Source organism: Topomyia yanbarensis, chromosome 3, assembly GCF_030247195.1.
Source record: "Topomyia yanbarensis strain Yona2022 chromosome 3, ASM3024719v1, whole genome shotgun sequence".
Classification (NCBI taxonomy): Eukaryota; Metazoa; Arthropoda; class Insecta; order Diptera; family Culicidae; genus Topomyia; species Topomyia yanbarensis.
Genome location: NC_080672.1, coordinates 183,720,415 through 183,738,588, shown reverse-complemented (window position 1 = coordinate 183,738,588; position 18,174 = coordinate 183,720,415). Strand labels below are relative to the sequence as shown.

General features: G+C 36.8%; 1 protein-coding gene across 1 annotated transcript; it reads right to left on the bottom strand.

The window, feature by feature from the left end:
- Window positions 1–15,394: 15,394 nt before the first annotated feature.
- Window positions 15,395–16,192, bottom strand: LOC131687478 (uncharacterized). Its single transcript, XM_058971565.1, has one exon. It carries the CDS (start codon window positions 16,190–16,192, stop codon window positions 15,395–15,397), a length of 798 nt encoding a protein of 265 aa, XP_058827548.1.
- Between the last annotated feature and the right edge of the window lie 1,982 nt (window positions 16,193–18,174).

Below are 18,174 nucleotides of genomic sequence, written 5' to 3'. Positions count from 1 at the left end.
AATAAACAAAGTTTCAGTACTCACCGACTCATGTTTTAGATCCAGCGCTAATTTCTTTATCCTAAGTTTCTAGGCTGAAATAAATTAATCATTAATTTAAATTGAAATCATTGCATTATGCATTATAATTACCACTCTTTTCCAGAGCCACTTCATGCAATTTCATTCCCAACAATAACAATGGCTGTCAAAAACATTACCTACTATTTTGTTTGAAATGGGCTACCCAAAATATAAGTACGAAGCGATGAACTTGAATTTGGTTAGACGTCATTATTCAATTCCTACCCAACACGAAGTTCACAGCGACCAACTCAACTTATGGGTAATCGTCATGTTCAAAGTTCTAACTAATTTTGGGTTGCCCATGTATAAACTTCGCAGTGAGCAAATTTAACCCAAAAAATAGGTAACTTTGATTTTCAGTGTACACAAGTATTATAAACTTATTTACTCGGACAAGGATGTCTGGTCTCTGTGCTTACATTTTCATAGGTATCTTACCTGGTAAGGGTTCGACATACGACATTGTGATTTCGGATAGAATATACAACAATTCTTTAATAAGTATTTATAATTTATTCTATTTTAAAATACACTTTACAGGTCCATGGCTTTTATATTCCGTATGCTTAATACATTGTGCATTATACAAATTTATTATAAACCAAGCACTTCAAATCTATGTAGCGTATGTAATAAGCAAATCGCCTTGGTCGTGTTTCTTTATATTATTTTTTTACAATCAATTCAGCTTGAAAGCTTGATGTGTCTATTGCTTTAATTTCTTATGAATGAGTTGATTTCCTATTTAGCGTTTTGTTATATCGAGTCATTTCAATATTCGTGAATTAAGTATTGGACTTTTCGTTCATTTCTTCTCATAACCAGAGCAATACTTGCACATCTAGTAATCACGTTTTTCCTATTTCTATTAAAATTGAGAAAATGGTCCCGGGAACATTTTGACACGACTGTCGAATGCGGTCAATCTAGATTTTATAGGAAACATCAAAATTGCATTGAAATTTGTTTTTGTGTTGAAATCAACCTGATCCACTATAGAAACACATGAACTAGGGCGATGAGGGTATTTTGGACCACTACCATATTTTGGACCACTTAGCGATAATTCGTGCATTTTACCATTTAAAGTTCACAACAAATTGAAATATTACTAATGTAACACTGAAATTATCACACTAGAAAGCATCTCCCGTTCTATTCTGGTATGTTTTTGGTATGTTTTTGGTTTTGGAAGCAGTAAATTGAAATTTTTTAAACGTTTACTGGTCCAAAAACACTATGATGTGGTAAGGTTAGAACCAACAATGAAGTGTTATTACTTCTAAAGGGCATACATTTTAAACATGCAAATATGATTACAAAGCTGATAAAAGATATGAGAAAATGTTTTCAAATTGATATAAAGGATCAGATGTGTTGAAATTGTTATTTTTTATATGTCCAAAATATATTAGTTTTTTCCAAAGAGAAACATATTTTCGCCAAGCTCCCAACTAGCTCTGGCGTCTCTTCGCATGCCTACTCTGTATTTTAAAAAAGTTCACTCTCAATTCCCAGAAAAGCACTTTTTAGTCAATCATGTACGAATTTATCATAGAAATATGTTAAATATATGAACATTTAGTGTCCCAAATGTGTTGTAAGATCCTGTGATGCGAATTTTTATTTTCAAATGCCAACTTTCAGCTCAATCCACCCCAAGCGTGATTCAAATTTACAGACTCCCTCAATCATACACTTTCAAGTTGGCGGGATTTTCATGATAAAACCGTACGTCTTCATTTCAAAGTGATGCTTGTTCATTCACCAACCAAAGCTGTCATCTGCTCTGTAGAGGTCAGTTTAGGTTAAATGTTGACATATTTTGCGTTTTCAAGTATACATGAATAGTAAGAAGTATGTTCAGAGTAGTTTTGCTTGAAAGACCTATTTAGTACCCCAGTCGAGAGATATTCACAGGGTCAATGAAATGGGAAATGAATGGAAAACGATTGAGCAGTTCGGCTGTTTGAACGAATAATGCAACCAACAACTGCGACTTGAACATAGCAGGGTATGCTTTGAGATTTACTCCTCCTTCAATTTCAAACAAACCTATTGAAAATTAGCAACTCTGAGTAAGATCTGTCCAAAATATGTTTTCAACATTGGCTAAAAGGAAAAACGATGGTTCAAAATATGGTTTGTTGACCGTCCAAAATAAAATTGTGTGGTTCAAAATTAGAAAAATTCACCTTCAAAATTTGTAACATATTCTGAGCATATATGTTTATTTGAACACTAGATCTTGAAAATAGACGATGAAGCCGTTCGCCTTAACCGGTTAAATGATCCAGATTATGTAACCAAACTGTATTTTTTCAAAAAAAAATCTCAAGGCTTCCTAAAGCGGTCCAAAATACTCCTATTACCCTAATAGTTTAACCACATAGAACAGACATCAAAACCAAGCGTTAACCCCAGAACGTTACACTTACATTTTTACCTTAGAACGTTGCGCAGGGGTATTAATGTACTCCCAAATGAATAATAGGGGAGACCGGGGCTAGTTGGCGGTTGGGGTAAGTTGGCGGAATTCTTTTTTCTCCGGTTTTATTAGATATATAGCGCTAACTCTTGTTGTGTACCTCAAGTTAAGTGAAACCCATTATCCAATGTGTTTTTGTTGCAAAACATATTGTTTGCAGAAGTTGTGAGCGATTTTGTGTTTTCGACCATACAAAGTAAATTTTCTAAATTTTAAACACTTTCTATTATTTAAGGTGATTTTCAATCTATTTCCCGAATGATTATATTTTTCGATAGTGCGTCAAAAGAGCTTTCAGTATCCGTGTAGTTATTACACCTATCTATACACAAAAGTAATTTTGACATTGAAAATGTCTTACTGCACTATCTGGGGAAGGGTGTCATTCTAAAATCTAAAATGAAACGATGTCACGTATTTGCGTCACTATTTTGAACGCTAATTACTTTGTTATTTATGAACGTATTTCCGTCTGGTTATCACCAAACAATTCGGAGTTAACTGAAATTATGTTTTATTGCTATAGTGTCTTTGTATTTCAATAGCACACTATTGAAAACCAAGTACAAATGAATAGATCACGGAAAGCGTGGAAACTCCCATACATCAGTCAATCTATCCCCGGCAGAGCTGACGATAGGGAGCACCTTAGTGATTCAAACGAACACGAAAAGTTACAAATAAATGTGCCGCGTGCTTGTTTGAATCAGTTGTTGCTCTTTTGCCAGACAAGTAACATCGTGCCTATAGCGTATCGTACGACAGATTTGAGCACTCAGCAACTACGCTTCTATGAATAACGTCATCCTCGACTATTTGAAGAATACCATTCCTCGAGCGAGTTCATTCTCTCATCGAACGTTGGGCCGTAAAGAACAGCAGTAGCAATCAGAAATGTTGACAATGCGCTGCGATGAGTGCTGTATTTGACCACTGCTACCGCTGGGGGTGGGAACGACGGCAGGTCTAGGCATCCAGCGACTAAGCGCTCGTGATGTCTCCTTTCCATGGCTCTGATTGGCTGTATTGATTTTGTCGATAACGTCATTCTCGGATATATAACTTTCAGCATTGCTCGCGCTTGCTCATTCTCTAGTCGAACGTCGGAGCGGAGACGATAGCAGTAGCCGACAGATATATTTAAATTATGCAGTGCGCTGTGTACTTCTTTGCACACCACAACTGGAGAGTTACGGCACTCAGTGTCAGTGCTAGTCAGCATGCCGTTGCGATGAATCTAGTACCGCGTTGCTTTTTGCGACACTAGAGTTTTTAAACTGACAAAAACAAATGATCGGTTCTCTAATTTGGAAAGCCGATTGTTTTGAGCTTCGTGGAACACCTTGAAACTCGGTGTTTTTACACCGTAACTCTCTCTTTCTCATTTCGATTTATTTAGGTACTTGTTCCGCATAAAAATTAAAATTTCTTAGTATGGAAAATGTTGAGCTCTAGTTAGCTCAACCCATATCGTATCCCTATTTATACATGGCCCCTGGCACCGTACTGGCTGTTGTTTAAAACGGTATACATTGATCGAAATGGCAAAGCGAAAATCGAAACGTGACTAAAATATTCGCTAATTTTATGTCTTTTAAACATTATGAAAGAAATATATTGTAATTTAATTTAACCTTATAGACTCAACAAAAGTAGGTTTTAAAGAAATTGTTTAAGTACGCAATAATTTTTTTTTAAATAAATGCATATCATATGCATGGTTTCGCACTGTCTAAGTAGTTCTTTTTAGTTCTTTTTATATCCAAACACATAAAGTATGTGCACGTTTCGTTGGCATCAAATAACTCAATTGATGTTTGACAACCCGGTTGTCAACGACTACTCGACAAAATGAATACTTTGCCCGACCATATTCGTGAAGAGAGTAAACGTGCGATATTTCGATTATTGTATCGCTTTCGCGGGATGTTTTAGGCAACACTAAGAGAAACGAAAGCAATGAAATTGAAAGATAGGTATTCTAGAGCGAATCAGTTATAAACATAACACGGAAAACTAGGACTAGGCAGGCTCATATGGCCATGATCGAAAGTAAATGTGAAGAATCCATTGCCTTCTGCTGGAGTTGGGGTTTCCCCCCAAGTTTACCGCTTGGCCGTTGATAGAACATAACTCATCATCATGTTTTTCCGCCGACGCCGCGAATTATATTGCACACTACATTTTCAATGTCGCCGTTGTCGTGTCCTGCACACAACCCTTTAATTTTTTTGAATAGTTTTTTTTGTTTCTAAATTATGCGGTTGGGGTAAGTTGACGGTGATGCACGCGGGCAAGTTGGCGGTACTATTTACAGTGCAAAAATAGTCATCAACAAATTTATTTGCTGGAATTCAAACCAAAATAAGAAAAAAATTTTCTTGTGTATCTCGTAAATGCGGTGACATTTATTTCAGCCAGTCGCCTGAAGAATTTCGAAGATTTGCTTTTGAATATGGAGTACGCATCGAAGTCAAAATGCCGAGGTACTGAGACTGAAATATAATAGCAAATGTCGGTTTATATACAGTTTTGAAGTAGAATACATCTAACGTTTCAATATGGGGTCCCGTTTCAAAAGTTGAGAAATTTTCCCAGGTTTGAAATGCGAATATCTTCCGTTCTACTGATCGAAATCGTAATATTTTTGCACTATCTGATCGGAAATTCGTACACGTATTTAGTATTAAATTTCGGAATTAGTGCGACTACTATAAATAAACCAAAACAAGGATTTTTAGAAAATCCTTCGAAAACAGCGAAGAAAATGCACAATTTGCAAGCACATCTCACGCAGAGCCGTCAAAAAGGAGCATGTAAGCGTTTCATTACATACGGAAATGTTATATATACGGGTCACGCGAGCTTGTTTTGTATCAGTGGGTGCTCGCTTACCACACGAGTAACATGCTCGCCCGGACGGTACAATGAGCGGTATCATGTTTGCGTTCCCTACCAAGCGTCATCGCAAGGTTCTTCGTGATAAAATCCAGGGAACCACCAAATTAGGCGTCTGGCTCGTCGTGGTGGTGTAAAATGCATTTCCGATTTAATTTACGAATGCTGATGGTGTGCAGGAAAATGTCATCCGAGATGCCGTGACCTCCATTAAAAAATCAGCTATATTAAATGCATTTCTTTCCATCAAAATAGAAATTCTTAATGTATTGCGTGCAATATATTTTGCGTTGCGTGTAAGACGTCAAAACCCTACAAAAATTAGCCCTACATTCAACAAAACGACGAACAAAGTGAATCAGCGTAGGACGTTTGTTAAACAAACTTTTTTGCGAGGGAGTGCACAGTTGATGCAAAAATGGAAATTAAATACATTTTTTTCTAATTTGATGCAAATTTGTTATACATTTCTGGAGTGACCCCTAGCTCCACCACCTTTTTCTACTCTTAGTATGAACTCAAAATTGAATTATGGTTAGGGTCCCAGGTCGGTAAATGACGTATTCTTGTCTTCACACGGCTTCAAAGTTTACGTGGGGCACATTTACACCCCAGTGCAACGTTCTAGGGTTAAAGTTGTGTAAATACTACGGCCTATTGAATGGTAATTGGAATATCTGCAAATACCCATTGAAACATGAATGCCACCATACTAGCATATCCCAAATAGGGGTATGATTTTTTCGGCAATTCTAAAATCTATCTGATCAGCTGTCAATTCACTTAAACTAAATCACTGAACGTAATGGCGACAGTAGAACATCTGCTACTGTGTTGATGGATTTGCGTCATTTAAATACTAATAGATTCAGAAAAGTCCAACTGAAAAATTGATTGCAACTATAGATTGGTATTTCAACTGTACACTATTGAAAAATCCGTATTATTGTAAAAACATTGGGTAAATGTAAGAAAACAAAGTTTTCGTTTACGTTTTATTTATTATTGATGGATTTTAATGATTCGAACGCTAATCGGTTCTGAAAATTGTCAGTAAAAAATTGTTATCAAATTTATCTGTGTATTTTATTAACACACTATTGAAAAAGACGTAAATATTCAATAAATAGGTAAAACATATACAATTCCCTAACACGGACCTCATATCGACATTCATAAGCGTCCTATACATTTCATCGCTTGATATAAAAGGAATGTTTTTGACCGAATTCCTTCATTGCCATACCTGCTCTGTTGGATTATCGCTATTGTTGCTAGTAGGATAGCTGTTAGATCTTTCATTTGATCACGAGCTACGAAAGGGGAACGTTAGTCTGTGAGCGCAGGAAGGATTTTGTTCGTAGCTGCAAATAACGATGCCGGGACAAAAGCGAGATGGCAAATTGTTGGTTTATGCCATGCGTATCAGCAGTGTAGGCAAGGCTCAAATCGTTCCATACACACTTAATCTTGTTCTACCGAATCCCAGCTTTTTTCGCTACTTTTACCGAGTTTTGCACAGCCGAGCACTCAGCTAACAAAGCTTTTACCGAGATCTCAGTAGAAGTGACGTTTGTTTTGAATAAGCTCGGTAAATATATCGCTGAAAATCAGTAAATTAACGCCACTTTGCTGAGCTATCAGTTGAAAATTTTTACTGACTGTTCAGCTGTGCGGAAATTATCGAACTGAATTGAGTGTGTAGGATTCTTGTCACGTATCCCAAAACAAAGTTGTTAGCAAACCGTCCTTATTAGGATCAGTATATAATGGAAAACGAATTCAATTAGAAAATTCCTTTTATTAACCCTCCGGATGTCGCGCAATTGGCTCACTGAACGAGCAACCGCAGCTGCTCTAACACAATTTCGCTAGATTTTCAGATATATTGCAAATATTCTTCAAAATAATAATCTACCAACCCGATGGGTTTTGCAAAACCATTACGAAAATAAGTGAATATGGCAACCCTGTCACTAAGCGAAAGCCACACCAAAAAGAATGATAAAAATATTTTTATTTTTCACACAAAAGGATGGTCTTCCATCTGCACCAAAAAGTTAATAAAAGAGATCGCCTGGTGTTACATAGTGCTCATTTGGCATGAGCTGTGAAAGAGGAATGTTCGTCTGTGTGTATGCAGCAGAAACGAATCGTCGGCAAGGTTTGAATTGTTTCAAAGGATTCTCGTTCCATATCCCAAAACATGGTTATTAGCAAATTGTCCTTATTAGGACGAATATATAATGGAAAAAACTGAATTGCGCCTTTAAGGGTCAATAAGGTTGAATTTTCAATGTAATTGCGGTCGTGTCTTGTACCCAACCCTTTAATTTTTCCATTCTGGATTGAATTGAACTTGCCAAAACAGCATGATTAGATTTTTTATTACAAAGGTTGACCGGTTGACACATTCCTGTTTACCCAATTATTGATTGTGACACCCTGTAGTCTACACACAAATCAACTGTATGTAATTTCAACTTATGTTAAATGGATAAAAGGAAATTCTGATGATCAAAGCAACCTGTAGAAAACGCTTCAATCGATATATACATTTTGAACAAACGTTATCAGAAAGTACTTTAATAACACCGTCTCGATCATCTGTATCACAAACTTTTTACATAACCACCATCGTGTATAATTCTTGAATAAACCCTCTCCCATCAAAACGATTTTTTTTGAAATTAATTTGTTTGACGCGACTAATTCTTAAAAATTTGAAGGTGACATGTGATCACATTTTATAACATGGACAATTTTTGTCACAGGTTCCGAACCATCCAAGTTACTTGGAAAGTTTTGTTCAGTACTTTTTGGAAATTTATCATGAAAAGTCCCATAGAAAATCCTCTCGATTTTCCCAATGACTAAATCGGCTTGCATCGATCAGCTGACCTGCAACGTAGATTGTTGCAACGACACTTATGGGGGTTTAACATGGGCGTCTGCCGACGCGACAACCGATTAAATATGACCGAAAAAATCTGTTGAAATCGGCTTATTTCAACCAATTAAATCGATCGATTAGTTGGTAGTTTAAAACTGGAACCATATTCACACAGAATAAATCTGGCGATTAATATGGCGACGAAAATTGTTCACCGTCGAAATCCAACTTAGTCGATTAATTAATCTGTCGACCTCGAAGCACCCGATTTCGTTGGTCGACTGGGAAATTTATGAACTGTCAAATTTTCTTTGGGGAGGTTATGTTCACGACACAATGCATATTTGATTCGGTGTATTCTCTATTAAATTGATTTTTCCAATCCTAATTCACTCATAAAATGTTAACAGTGTAAGAACGGAAATAAAACAGTAATAGTATAGACGTGAAGCTGTTACGTTTATATTCGTTTGCGCTGAGCCTTGCGTTAAGATACAGTCCACTTGACTCCTTTGGAGCTACAGGTTATGACTTAAGACTGTCATTCCGTTGAAAATTACCAAACATCTCAAATAAACGTACGGACAATAAGTTCAAAAACTAGAAATAGCAATATTATGGATACAAAAATATTATAGAAACTTCTTTAAATTTCTTTCGATTAACTTCTTCGAGCTTAAGTTGGTGTTTACTCATAAAAACGCGGATTTTTTCATGAAAAATAGTAATTTTTATTTAAAATGAGTAAAAAAAACCCCTTAATTGAAAATTTATCCCAAATACTCAACGTAGGGGTTAGGTATTTTTAACATAGAATGTGTATGCAAGGTTTGAAAGAAATCGGTTAAGTAGTTTTTGAATGACAGTGAACACCGCAAATTATGTTTTTTCCACAGACGTTCTACAAAAAGCTTCGTCTACGAGTCTTTGTCGATATTTTTGCAAAGGAATATTAGTTCTAAAAAAATTCGCTGATACCCTGTTCATAATATTTCAGGCAGTTGATTTACTTTGTATTGATGAAATTTGACAGCTATGGGATCTCGACTAAGATATCAGTTACCCATTTCCATTTTTTTTCAAAAGCCCTCGTCATGCTTAAAACAATAGGTTCACTACGGAGTGAACAGACACATATATATGTATATATATATATATATATATATATATATATATATATATATATATATATATATATATATATATATATATATATATATATATATATATATATATATATATATATATATATATATATATATATATATATATATATATATATATATATATATATATATATATATATATATATATATATATATATATATATATATATATATATATATATATATATATATATATATATATATATATATATATATATATATATATATATATATATATATATATATATATATATATATATATATATATATATATATATATATATATATATATATATATATATATATATATATATATATATATATATATATACACTTCCAAAATTATTTTGCACAATATTGAATTAAAGTAGTCAACATTAGATATATTATTTGCAACCCAATTAATTTTGGCTTTTGGGGGAGGGGCGGGTATTAACTCCCAAACCTCCCTCTTTACGCCACTGACTTGTGCCTGAATATTCCGATTTCTTAAGGTTGGACAGAGAATGCGCAAAATTCGCAAACGAAAAAAGCAGTTTTTTCCCACACCGTATGTCAGATCTTCCTAAAAATCAATCAGCGTATGTAGAATGTTGCTACAGTACTGCTGATTGATTTTTATGAAGATCTGACATACGGTGTGGAAAAAACTGCTTTTTTCGTTTTCGATTTTTACCCTTTCTCTGTCCAACCTTAATAGGTAATAATATAATCATTCCATGTGTTCCATGTGATGTAGTTAGAAATAAAATTGCTGTTAGCTTTTTATAGTATATACACCTAGAAAAAACGTTTACGTTTGATTTTAATTTTACATGACGTTGAATTTCGTAAACCATGTAATTTTACTTCATATATAACGTTCGTTCTGCATGGCAGTAAGTGTAACTTTATGTCATTGTGCGTGTGAAGTATATGTTTCCAGTAAAATTTAACGGAACACGGTAATGTTCCGTCATTTCGTGAATTACGGTTTGCCAAAATGTGTCATGTTTGCAATTACGTCAACGATAAATTTCATATTTTTTTGGTGTGTATGACGCTTTGTATATTATAAAATTCAAGCAATAATGGCCCACGACGTCCGTTTGAATACAATAAATACAGATCTGAGCATCCTATTTTTTACATTATATTGTTTATTACATTGGATTTCAGTTTTGCATATTTTTTGTGAGTAAGCCATCAAAATAACATAAATATGTATACTGTAAACAAGAGACGGTTTTGTGAATCATAAATAGTTATTGTTTGAATGTATTCATTAAATAATGAAATTTAGAATCCATCGTAAGAGTTATTTTCTATGGATCGCATTATGCATGCATGCATCACATTTTTCAGAATGTTTGGTTGATAATGAACAATGGTATTAGACTAATTTTTTTGGAAAGGTCATAATTTTTCAGAATGCAATTTCATACTATTTCATATACATGCAGAAATTGTGGATAAGACCGATACCTTAAGCTCGACCTGCTGAAATACCACAAAACCAACAGAATTATATGTTCTACGCGGAATTCTTGTTTGGACGGTTCTTAACAACCCATAAATTTGTTAGCGCTTCAAAAAATTAATTATAATTATTATCATGAATTATTGGTTGCGTTAACTTGCAAAAAGTGATATCTTCCAGGTAGGGGAACTATGGGTAAAACGGACAGGTGGGGTAAGACGGACACATGGTTATTTTAGGGATATAACATTAAAACTTCAATTGCATTGTATGTGTACCCTATCATTATGGGTAACCTTGATTTACGAAACAGTAGGCCTTGAATACTGCTAAACGTGTACAATTTAAGCAAATGCAGTAGGATTTCGTTTTTGGCAACGATTTTATTTTTTTTTTTAGTTGCCAAAACCGGAACGGTGCCAAAAATGGAACCTTATTTTAAAAGCTTGGATTTTCAATTTACTTCAAAAACGTTTCAAGGATTTTTAATCATATGTAAAATGGAATGAGATGAAAGAAAAAATAAGCAAATTCAATTTTATTCATGATTTTATCAAATTCAGACGTCGTACAGTGGGGCAAGCTTTCGACGCTCAAAACCTCTACCGCCCTGGATATATATCTTAGAGGATTAGTATCTTTGGTACAGTATCTTAGATGGAAATGATAATTATTTTGACAACTTTGGTTTTGATCTAGATAAGTAGAAACTAATCTAGATCAGTTCTATCTCTTGATAGAGGTGTTCTATCAAAAAACTTTCTTCGGCAAAGTTGTTTGTTTTGATATTTTTAACACATGTACTGAAGACATTTATACATTATAACCTATGTAGATGGCGCTACATGACATTTAAAACAACTCTAGAAAATGAATTTTAACATTGTTTATGAAAAATATTTCTATAAATAAATGTTCTATTCCTAAATCTTCGAAAATATACAATAATGAAAATTCTTCAAAGAGTGATAAACGTTATCATGACATGTAAAGGTTGTTTTCATCAATTTATTGATTTATTTATTTATCGCACGCATCAACAGGCCGCACTCGGCCCCAATGATGGAAACTTAAACTAATTACATTTAAAAAACTGCAGGAATCGCTTTCTTAAAGATATCCGAGACAAATGAAAGTCGAACAGGTGCGACACACGATTGAAGAGGTGTTGTAGTCCCGTGATAGCGGCATTAGCTGTTTGAATAGTTCGTCGAAACGGCACTCTCAGAAGAACGTTTCCGCGTAACGTTCTGGACCTTGCTTGGATGTTGACTCGCTCTAGTAAATCAGGAGAATCGATGCGTCCTGACAGAAGATCAGAGATGAATAAGGCTCTTGCAGTTTCTCTACGGCGCTGAAGGGTATCGAGCTGGATGAGTTGACACCGACTTTCGTAGCTTGGTAGACGAAAAGGATCGCGCCAAGGCAGGCGTCGAAGAGCATACCGTATAAATTTTCGTTGAACGCCTTCAATTCGATCGCTGCTGTTCATGTAATTCGGGTTCCAGACTGCCGAACAATACTCCAGCGTGGAGCGCACTAAAGAGCAGTAGAGGCTTTGGTGACAATAAATGTCTGTGAAGGATTTAGCCGTACGGAAGATGAAGCCCAGGCTTCGCGATGCTTTACCAACAACATACGAAATGTGATTCTTAAATGTAAGTTTCGAATCTAACAGCACTCCAAGATCCTTAACGCAGCTCACCCGGGAAACAAGAGCTCCAGACAAGTTATATTCAAACTCAATGGGATCTTTTTTTCTGGAGAACGATATCACAGAACATTTCGCCGGATTCAGATTCATTGGATTGTTTTCACACCATCTGCTGAAAGTGTCAAATTGCTGCTGCAAATAAAGTGCGTCCGTTCGGCTCTTAATTCTGTTGAAAATTTTCAGGTCATTTGCATACGACAACCGTGGCTCTTTCAGCTGATAGTTTACATCGTTGAAATAGAGAGTGAATATCAAAGGTCCGAGATGACTTCCTTGCGGAATTCCAGACGTTGCGGAGAATAGTTTGGAGTATGCATCACCTATGTTCACACTGAGTTGACGGCCAACGAGATAGGATTGGAACCATCGCAGGAGTGATCCACTGAAGCCAAGTTTTTCCAATTTAGCGATTGCGATATCGTGATTGATTTTGTCAAAAGCTGCAGATAAGTCAGTATATATAACATCAGTTTGTTGATTCGCATCGAACCCTTCGGACACAAAAGAGGTTAGAGATAGTAGATTCGTCGACGTCGATCGATTCGGCATGAATCCATGTTGGTCTTTAGAAATATATTCCTTACAGTGAAAAAACACTGACTCCACCACGACTAACTCAAAGAGCTTGGAAATGGCACAGAGCGCAGAAATTCCTCTATAATTGTCAATGTTCCTCTTATCACCTTTTTTGTGGACAGGAAAGATGAAAGTTGCTTTCCACAATTGAGGAAAAATCGCGGTTGTCAGTGACATTTTGAATAGTTGACAGAGTGGTTCCACCAAACCAGATATACACTTTTTCAAAAACACAGCAGGGACACCATCTGGCCCGGGAGATGACGATGCTTCAAGCTTGGATGCTGCTGATACAATATCCGAGTGCTCTACACGAATCTCATTCACTGACCGTTCGAGTTGGGCCACGCCGCTAGCTGCAACGTCAATCTGCTGCGAGGACAATGTCTCACTGACGAACACACTCGCAAATTTAGAGGCGAACAATTTGCATATGGCTTGTGAATCATGACCAGCTTCGCCATTCAAAAACATTGCAGAAGGCAAGCCGGTTTCTTTCCGCTGGTCATTGACGTATCTCCAAAACGATTTAGGATCCGACTTAAGCTTACGTTGCATTTTTCGTTGATAGTTTGAAAAACAAAAACTGTTCAGTTTTTTAAAATCGTTGTTGAGCCTTACATGATAAGCTCTCAGTGACAAGGTACGGCATTTGGTAAACTTTCGTAATGCTGCTCTTTTTGCAGTTTTTAGCTGACGTAACTCGGCTGTCTGCCAGGGGAATTGATCACTTCGTTGATTACACTTTGGGACATGACGATCGATAAGGTAGCTCATTATATGGCAGAACGTTTCAGCGGCGGAGTTCACATCATCCTTGCTTAGCACAGAATCCCAGTTAATGCTTTGTAAAATATTCAGAATGCTGCTACAGTCGGCTCGCTTATAATTGTAATACACGGTGGGCGCGTGGCTCGAAAACTTCATAGGCGGTACGTCCTGGAGTGTAAGATGTAGAGGCGGATGGTGGCGAACATACTTCACTAGCGGGGCGAGGGCGGTGGAAATATGCGGCGATTGATCTCTGGCATTAACGAAGCATAGATCTAAAATCCGGTCGTTCTCGTTCGTTGTGCTGTTAATCTGCAGAAGTGTAGCCGTGCTATAGCCATCCAGAAGAGTAATGCTGCCAGGATGAAAAACAGATTCGTCTGGGTCGGGTTGTAGAAATCCGTTATGAATGGAACGCCACTTTATTGTTGAAAGGTTGAAATCGCCGAGGATCATGATTTCGTCAGTGGGTTGCGCCATCGCAGCAACAGAAGTCAATGATTCAGAATGAGAATCAACTAGTGCAGAGTCGCGAATTTTATCGGGAGGGAAATAAACCACACATATATATAATGTTCGATTTCCCAATTTTATCGCTGCCCATACTTGTTCGATGCTGCTCCAAGCATCACTTGTTATGTGTTGAACTTTTATTCCACGACGCACAGCGAGCAAAACACCGCCTCCGGAGGATTTGTGGCTGTTGAGAGGACTCCGATCACATCTGAGAACCTCGTAGTCAGAGCAAATCACCTGGCTGGAAAGGGTCTGCTCATTTAGCCATGTTTCTGTCAATGCGATAATGTCGTAACAGCAGTCCGAGGTAGCTAGGCGATAGGTATTTGCACAGGAATTCATGCTACCCACATGTTGATAGTATAAATGGATGGGCGACGGTATTAGGCACGGAAGGCTGACCGGCACTCCTTGATTCCGTCGTCTGGAATGCACACCGGGGCGACTGGAATGACTGCTAACAGCAGAAGGCGCGGGTGAACTGCATGAATTGGTAGGACCCGTGATGGAAGTTGGAGTGCTCCTCAGGAGATTTCCAGCTGACGGCTGACATCGTTGACTTATTAATTGACAGTCGGAAGCATTCGAGCTAGAACAAGCAGTTCCATCAGGAAAAACGGTTGATTCATCAAAATTATTTTTAAAATACTTGCCAAAGAGGGCAATTTGGAAGTCCCCCTCTCCATTCCCAGACACAGGGCCGGGACGACTGCTGACTGCGAGAGGCACGACTGTGCTGGGAGGATTGGGGGATTCCATATTGCTTTCTACGGTGCGTCCCGGTTGCCGTTGATCAACAGGCGAATTGTCGGTGCGTAGTCTAAAATAACTGCTATTTGCGATGGATTTATCCCAGTCGAGGTGTTTTCCGAAACCCCTGCTTCCCGTCATTATTACGTTCTTGCCGAAAGTCGATGAACTCGCGGAAATACATCCCATCCGGCCAAGTTTCGGCATTGAGGGCCATTTCATGAGGTTTAGGGTCAACACCAATTTTGAAAGAAATGAAATTATGCCCGCTCAAATTTGCGTCTTTTTTCACTAACTTCTTCACTTCGACCGGATCGTCCGATGAAAGGCACTCCTTAACCATAGCACCAACCTCGTCTTCAGAAACGGTGGTGGCAATTCGCGACAAATAAATCCAGCATTTACTAGTAGCGGGTTGAACAGTGATTGTGGGTACCTTTGCTACATCACCCTTTTTCTTGCCACACGTTAGGCTGGGGACATCGGATTTAGAAAGAGATTTATCATCCTCGGTCTTGCGAGCACGTTTGGCTCCAGCTCTATTTGGAACGGGCCATGAAATGGGAGTTGCAGGCAATGTCGTTGCGGATTCCACTGATTTTCTGGTTTTCTCCATTTCAGCCTTTAATGCTTCAAGCGCTGTTTTATGTGTGTCGGTCAGCAAACGGAACGCTTCGCTCAATGCTGTAAAAGCTGCATTCACTGTGGAGGATTTCATCAAATCCACACAGCTGTCGCAGAGCCACAATATATTCGCTGAGTCGTTAATCATGTCCAATTTTGGACGAGTGAGCGTTGAACACGATAGATGCATGATTCTGTCGCAGAATCCTTGGCATTTCAGCTGATTCAAAGTGGTTACCGGCTCGGAGCACTGCAGGCAGATCGAATCCATTACGAATCGCCTACAGGTAGGCAGCAGTAGCTACTTCGCGAATAAGCTTTCCCGATATGCATCCACGGTTTCACCACAAGGATTCTATCACTACCGACGACACTTTGGGAGAACAAAATGTTTGTCAATTGTCACCGCACGACCAAGAATCACAAATTATGAGTCAATTGATCAATAACTGCAGCTTAGGCGAGGGCACAAACTCTATTCTAAATGAAAAATCACTGAATATACACAAAAAAAAGATCCAAAATACGCGAACAAAAATAAACAAACTGATTCACAACAGTGTTACCAGAAAAATTATAATAATTATTTTGACAACTTTGGTTTTGATCTAGATAAGTAGAAACTAATCTAGATCAGTTCTATCTCTTGATAGAGGTGTTCTATCAAAAAACTTTCTTCGGCAAAGTTGTTTGTTTTGATATTTTTAACACATGTACTGAAGACATTTATACTTTATAACCTATGTAGATGGCGCTACATGACATTAAAAAAAACTCTAGAAAATGAATTTTAACATTGTTTATGAAAAATATTTCTATAAATAAATGTTCTAAAAAGATTAAAAAAATCCACAAAATTTGTAGTAACCCACGAAGCGGCAGATGACGGTAGCTGGAATTTTGTTTGTGACTTGTAGAGACCTTTAACTTTATAACCAGAGAAAAAAGTGGGGCAAGGTGGGCCTTTTTCCTGCAGACAAATGAAATGAGGAAAAAATATAATTCAAGTAAAATAGTTCCTAGTTCGCTAGGGAATTTTTAAGTAAACTAAAATATATGCAAATATTTTCTTGTTTTTGAATTGAAGTATAATATTTTGGACTGAGAATAAATTTATCAAGTAGGGTGGGTGCTCCTATTGTTAAGGTGTACCAATAGTTGCAGTAGTGGGTTATACGCCCAACTAAGGTACCAACCATGAACAAATTTTTTTTATCAATTCATCAATAAAATTATGCGACAATAAAACTGTTATCCTTGAAATTTGCTCAAATAACTATTGAATAAAATGATTTTCTTAGAATTTTGAGCTCCCTTGCACCTATAGTTGATATAGTGTACCTATAGTTGCAAGTCCCATAAGAAAGCAATGGGATTTGCAACATTAGGAACCGAAATTAGCGATTGCACCACTATTGGTACATGTGTTCCTATAGTGGTACAAGCGGTTTTGAATACATAAATTGGTTATTAAAACATCTTTATATTTTTCCTATGAAGTAGGGACTGAAAGCTTTCGTGTAATGTACTAACATTGCCCATAGATCTATTCATCGATTTTTTATCAAAAGTTTTCCTTAAGTATGCGACTATTGGTACATCCACCTAAATTTATAAAGCAATCTTATTAAAATGTCTTCTGTGTCTAGTCCTTTCTGTAGTTTTCCAAATTGTAGTTCTGTCATAAGGCTATGCTTATTCTTTGCATAAAATGTTTAGCAATCAGTTTTCAAAATAATGCTCATTTGCATCCAAGATACTTTTCCGACAAGACACAAATCCTTCAGGATACATATCCAGGACGCTGGAGGATTTGAGCGTCGAAAGTAGCATTCTACCCCACTGTGCGTCGTCCAGTAGAATTCTCACAATTTTCGCGCACTTCTCGAGTGCAATTCCCCTCATTACGAAGGTGTAAAATATCATTTAATTTGAATCGCTTTTCTTCGGTCCACTGAACGTTTAAACTAAAACAATTCACTGAGTTGATTTCGCTCCTAGGGCTGTTATGTCCTCTTTCTGAAAATTATTGAACAATTTTGTTTAAAAAACACTGCTCTATTAAAAAATAAATAAATTTATCAATTTTCTATTACTAACTAATCGTTGATCTTTCAAATGGAAACCATGTGATTGAAAATCGAACTGCAATGCTTGGAGATATTTAGGTTTGAAGAAAACCATTTTTGTTGTAAAAATCACTTGCAACTTGTCCATACTATACATAAATATTACATCTCTATACTTATTGTA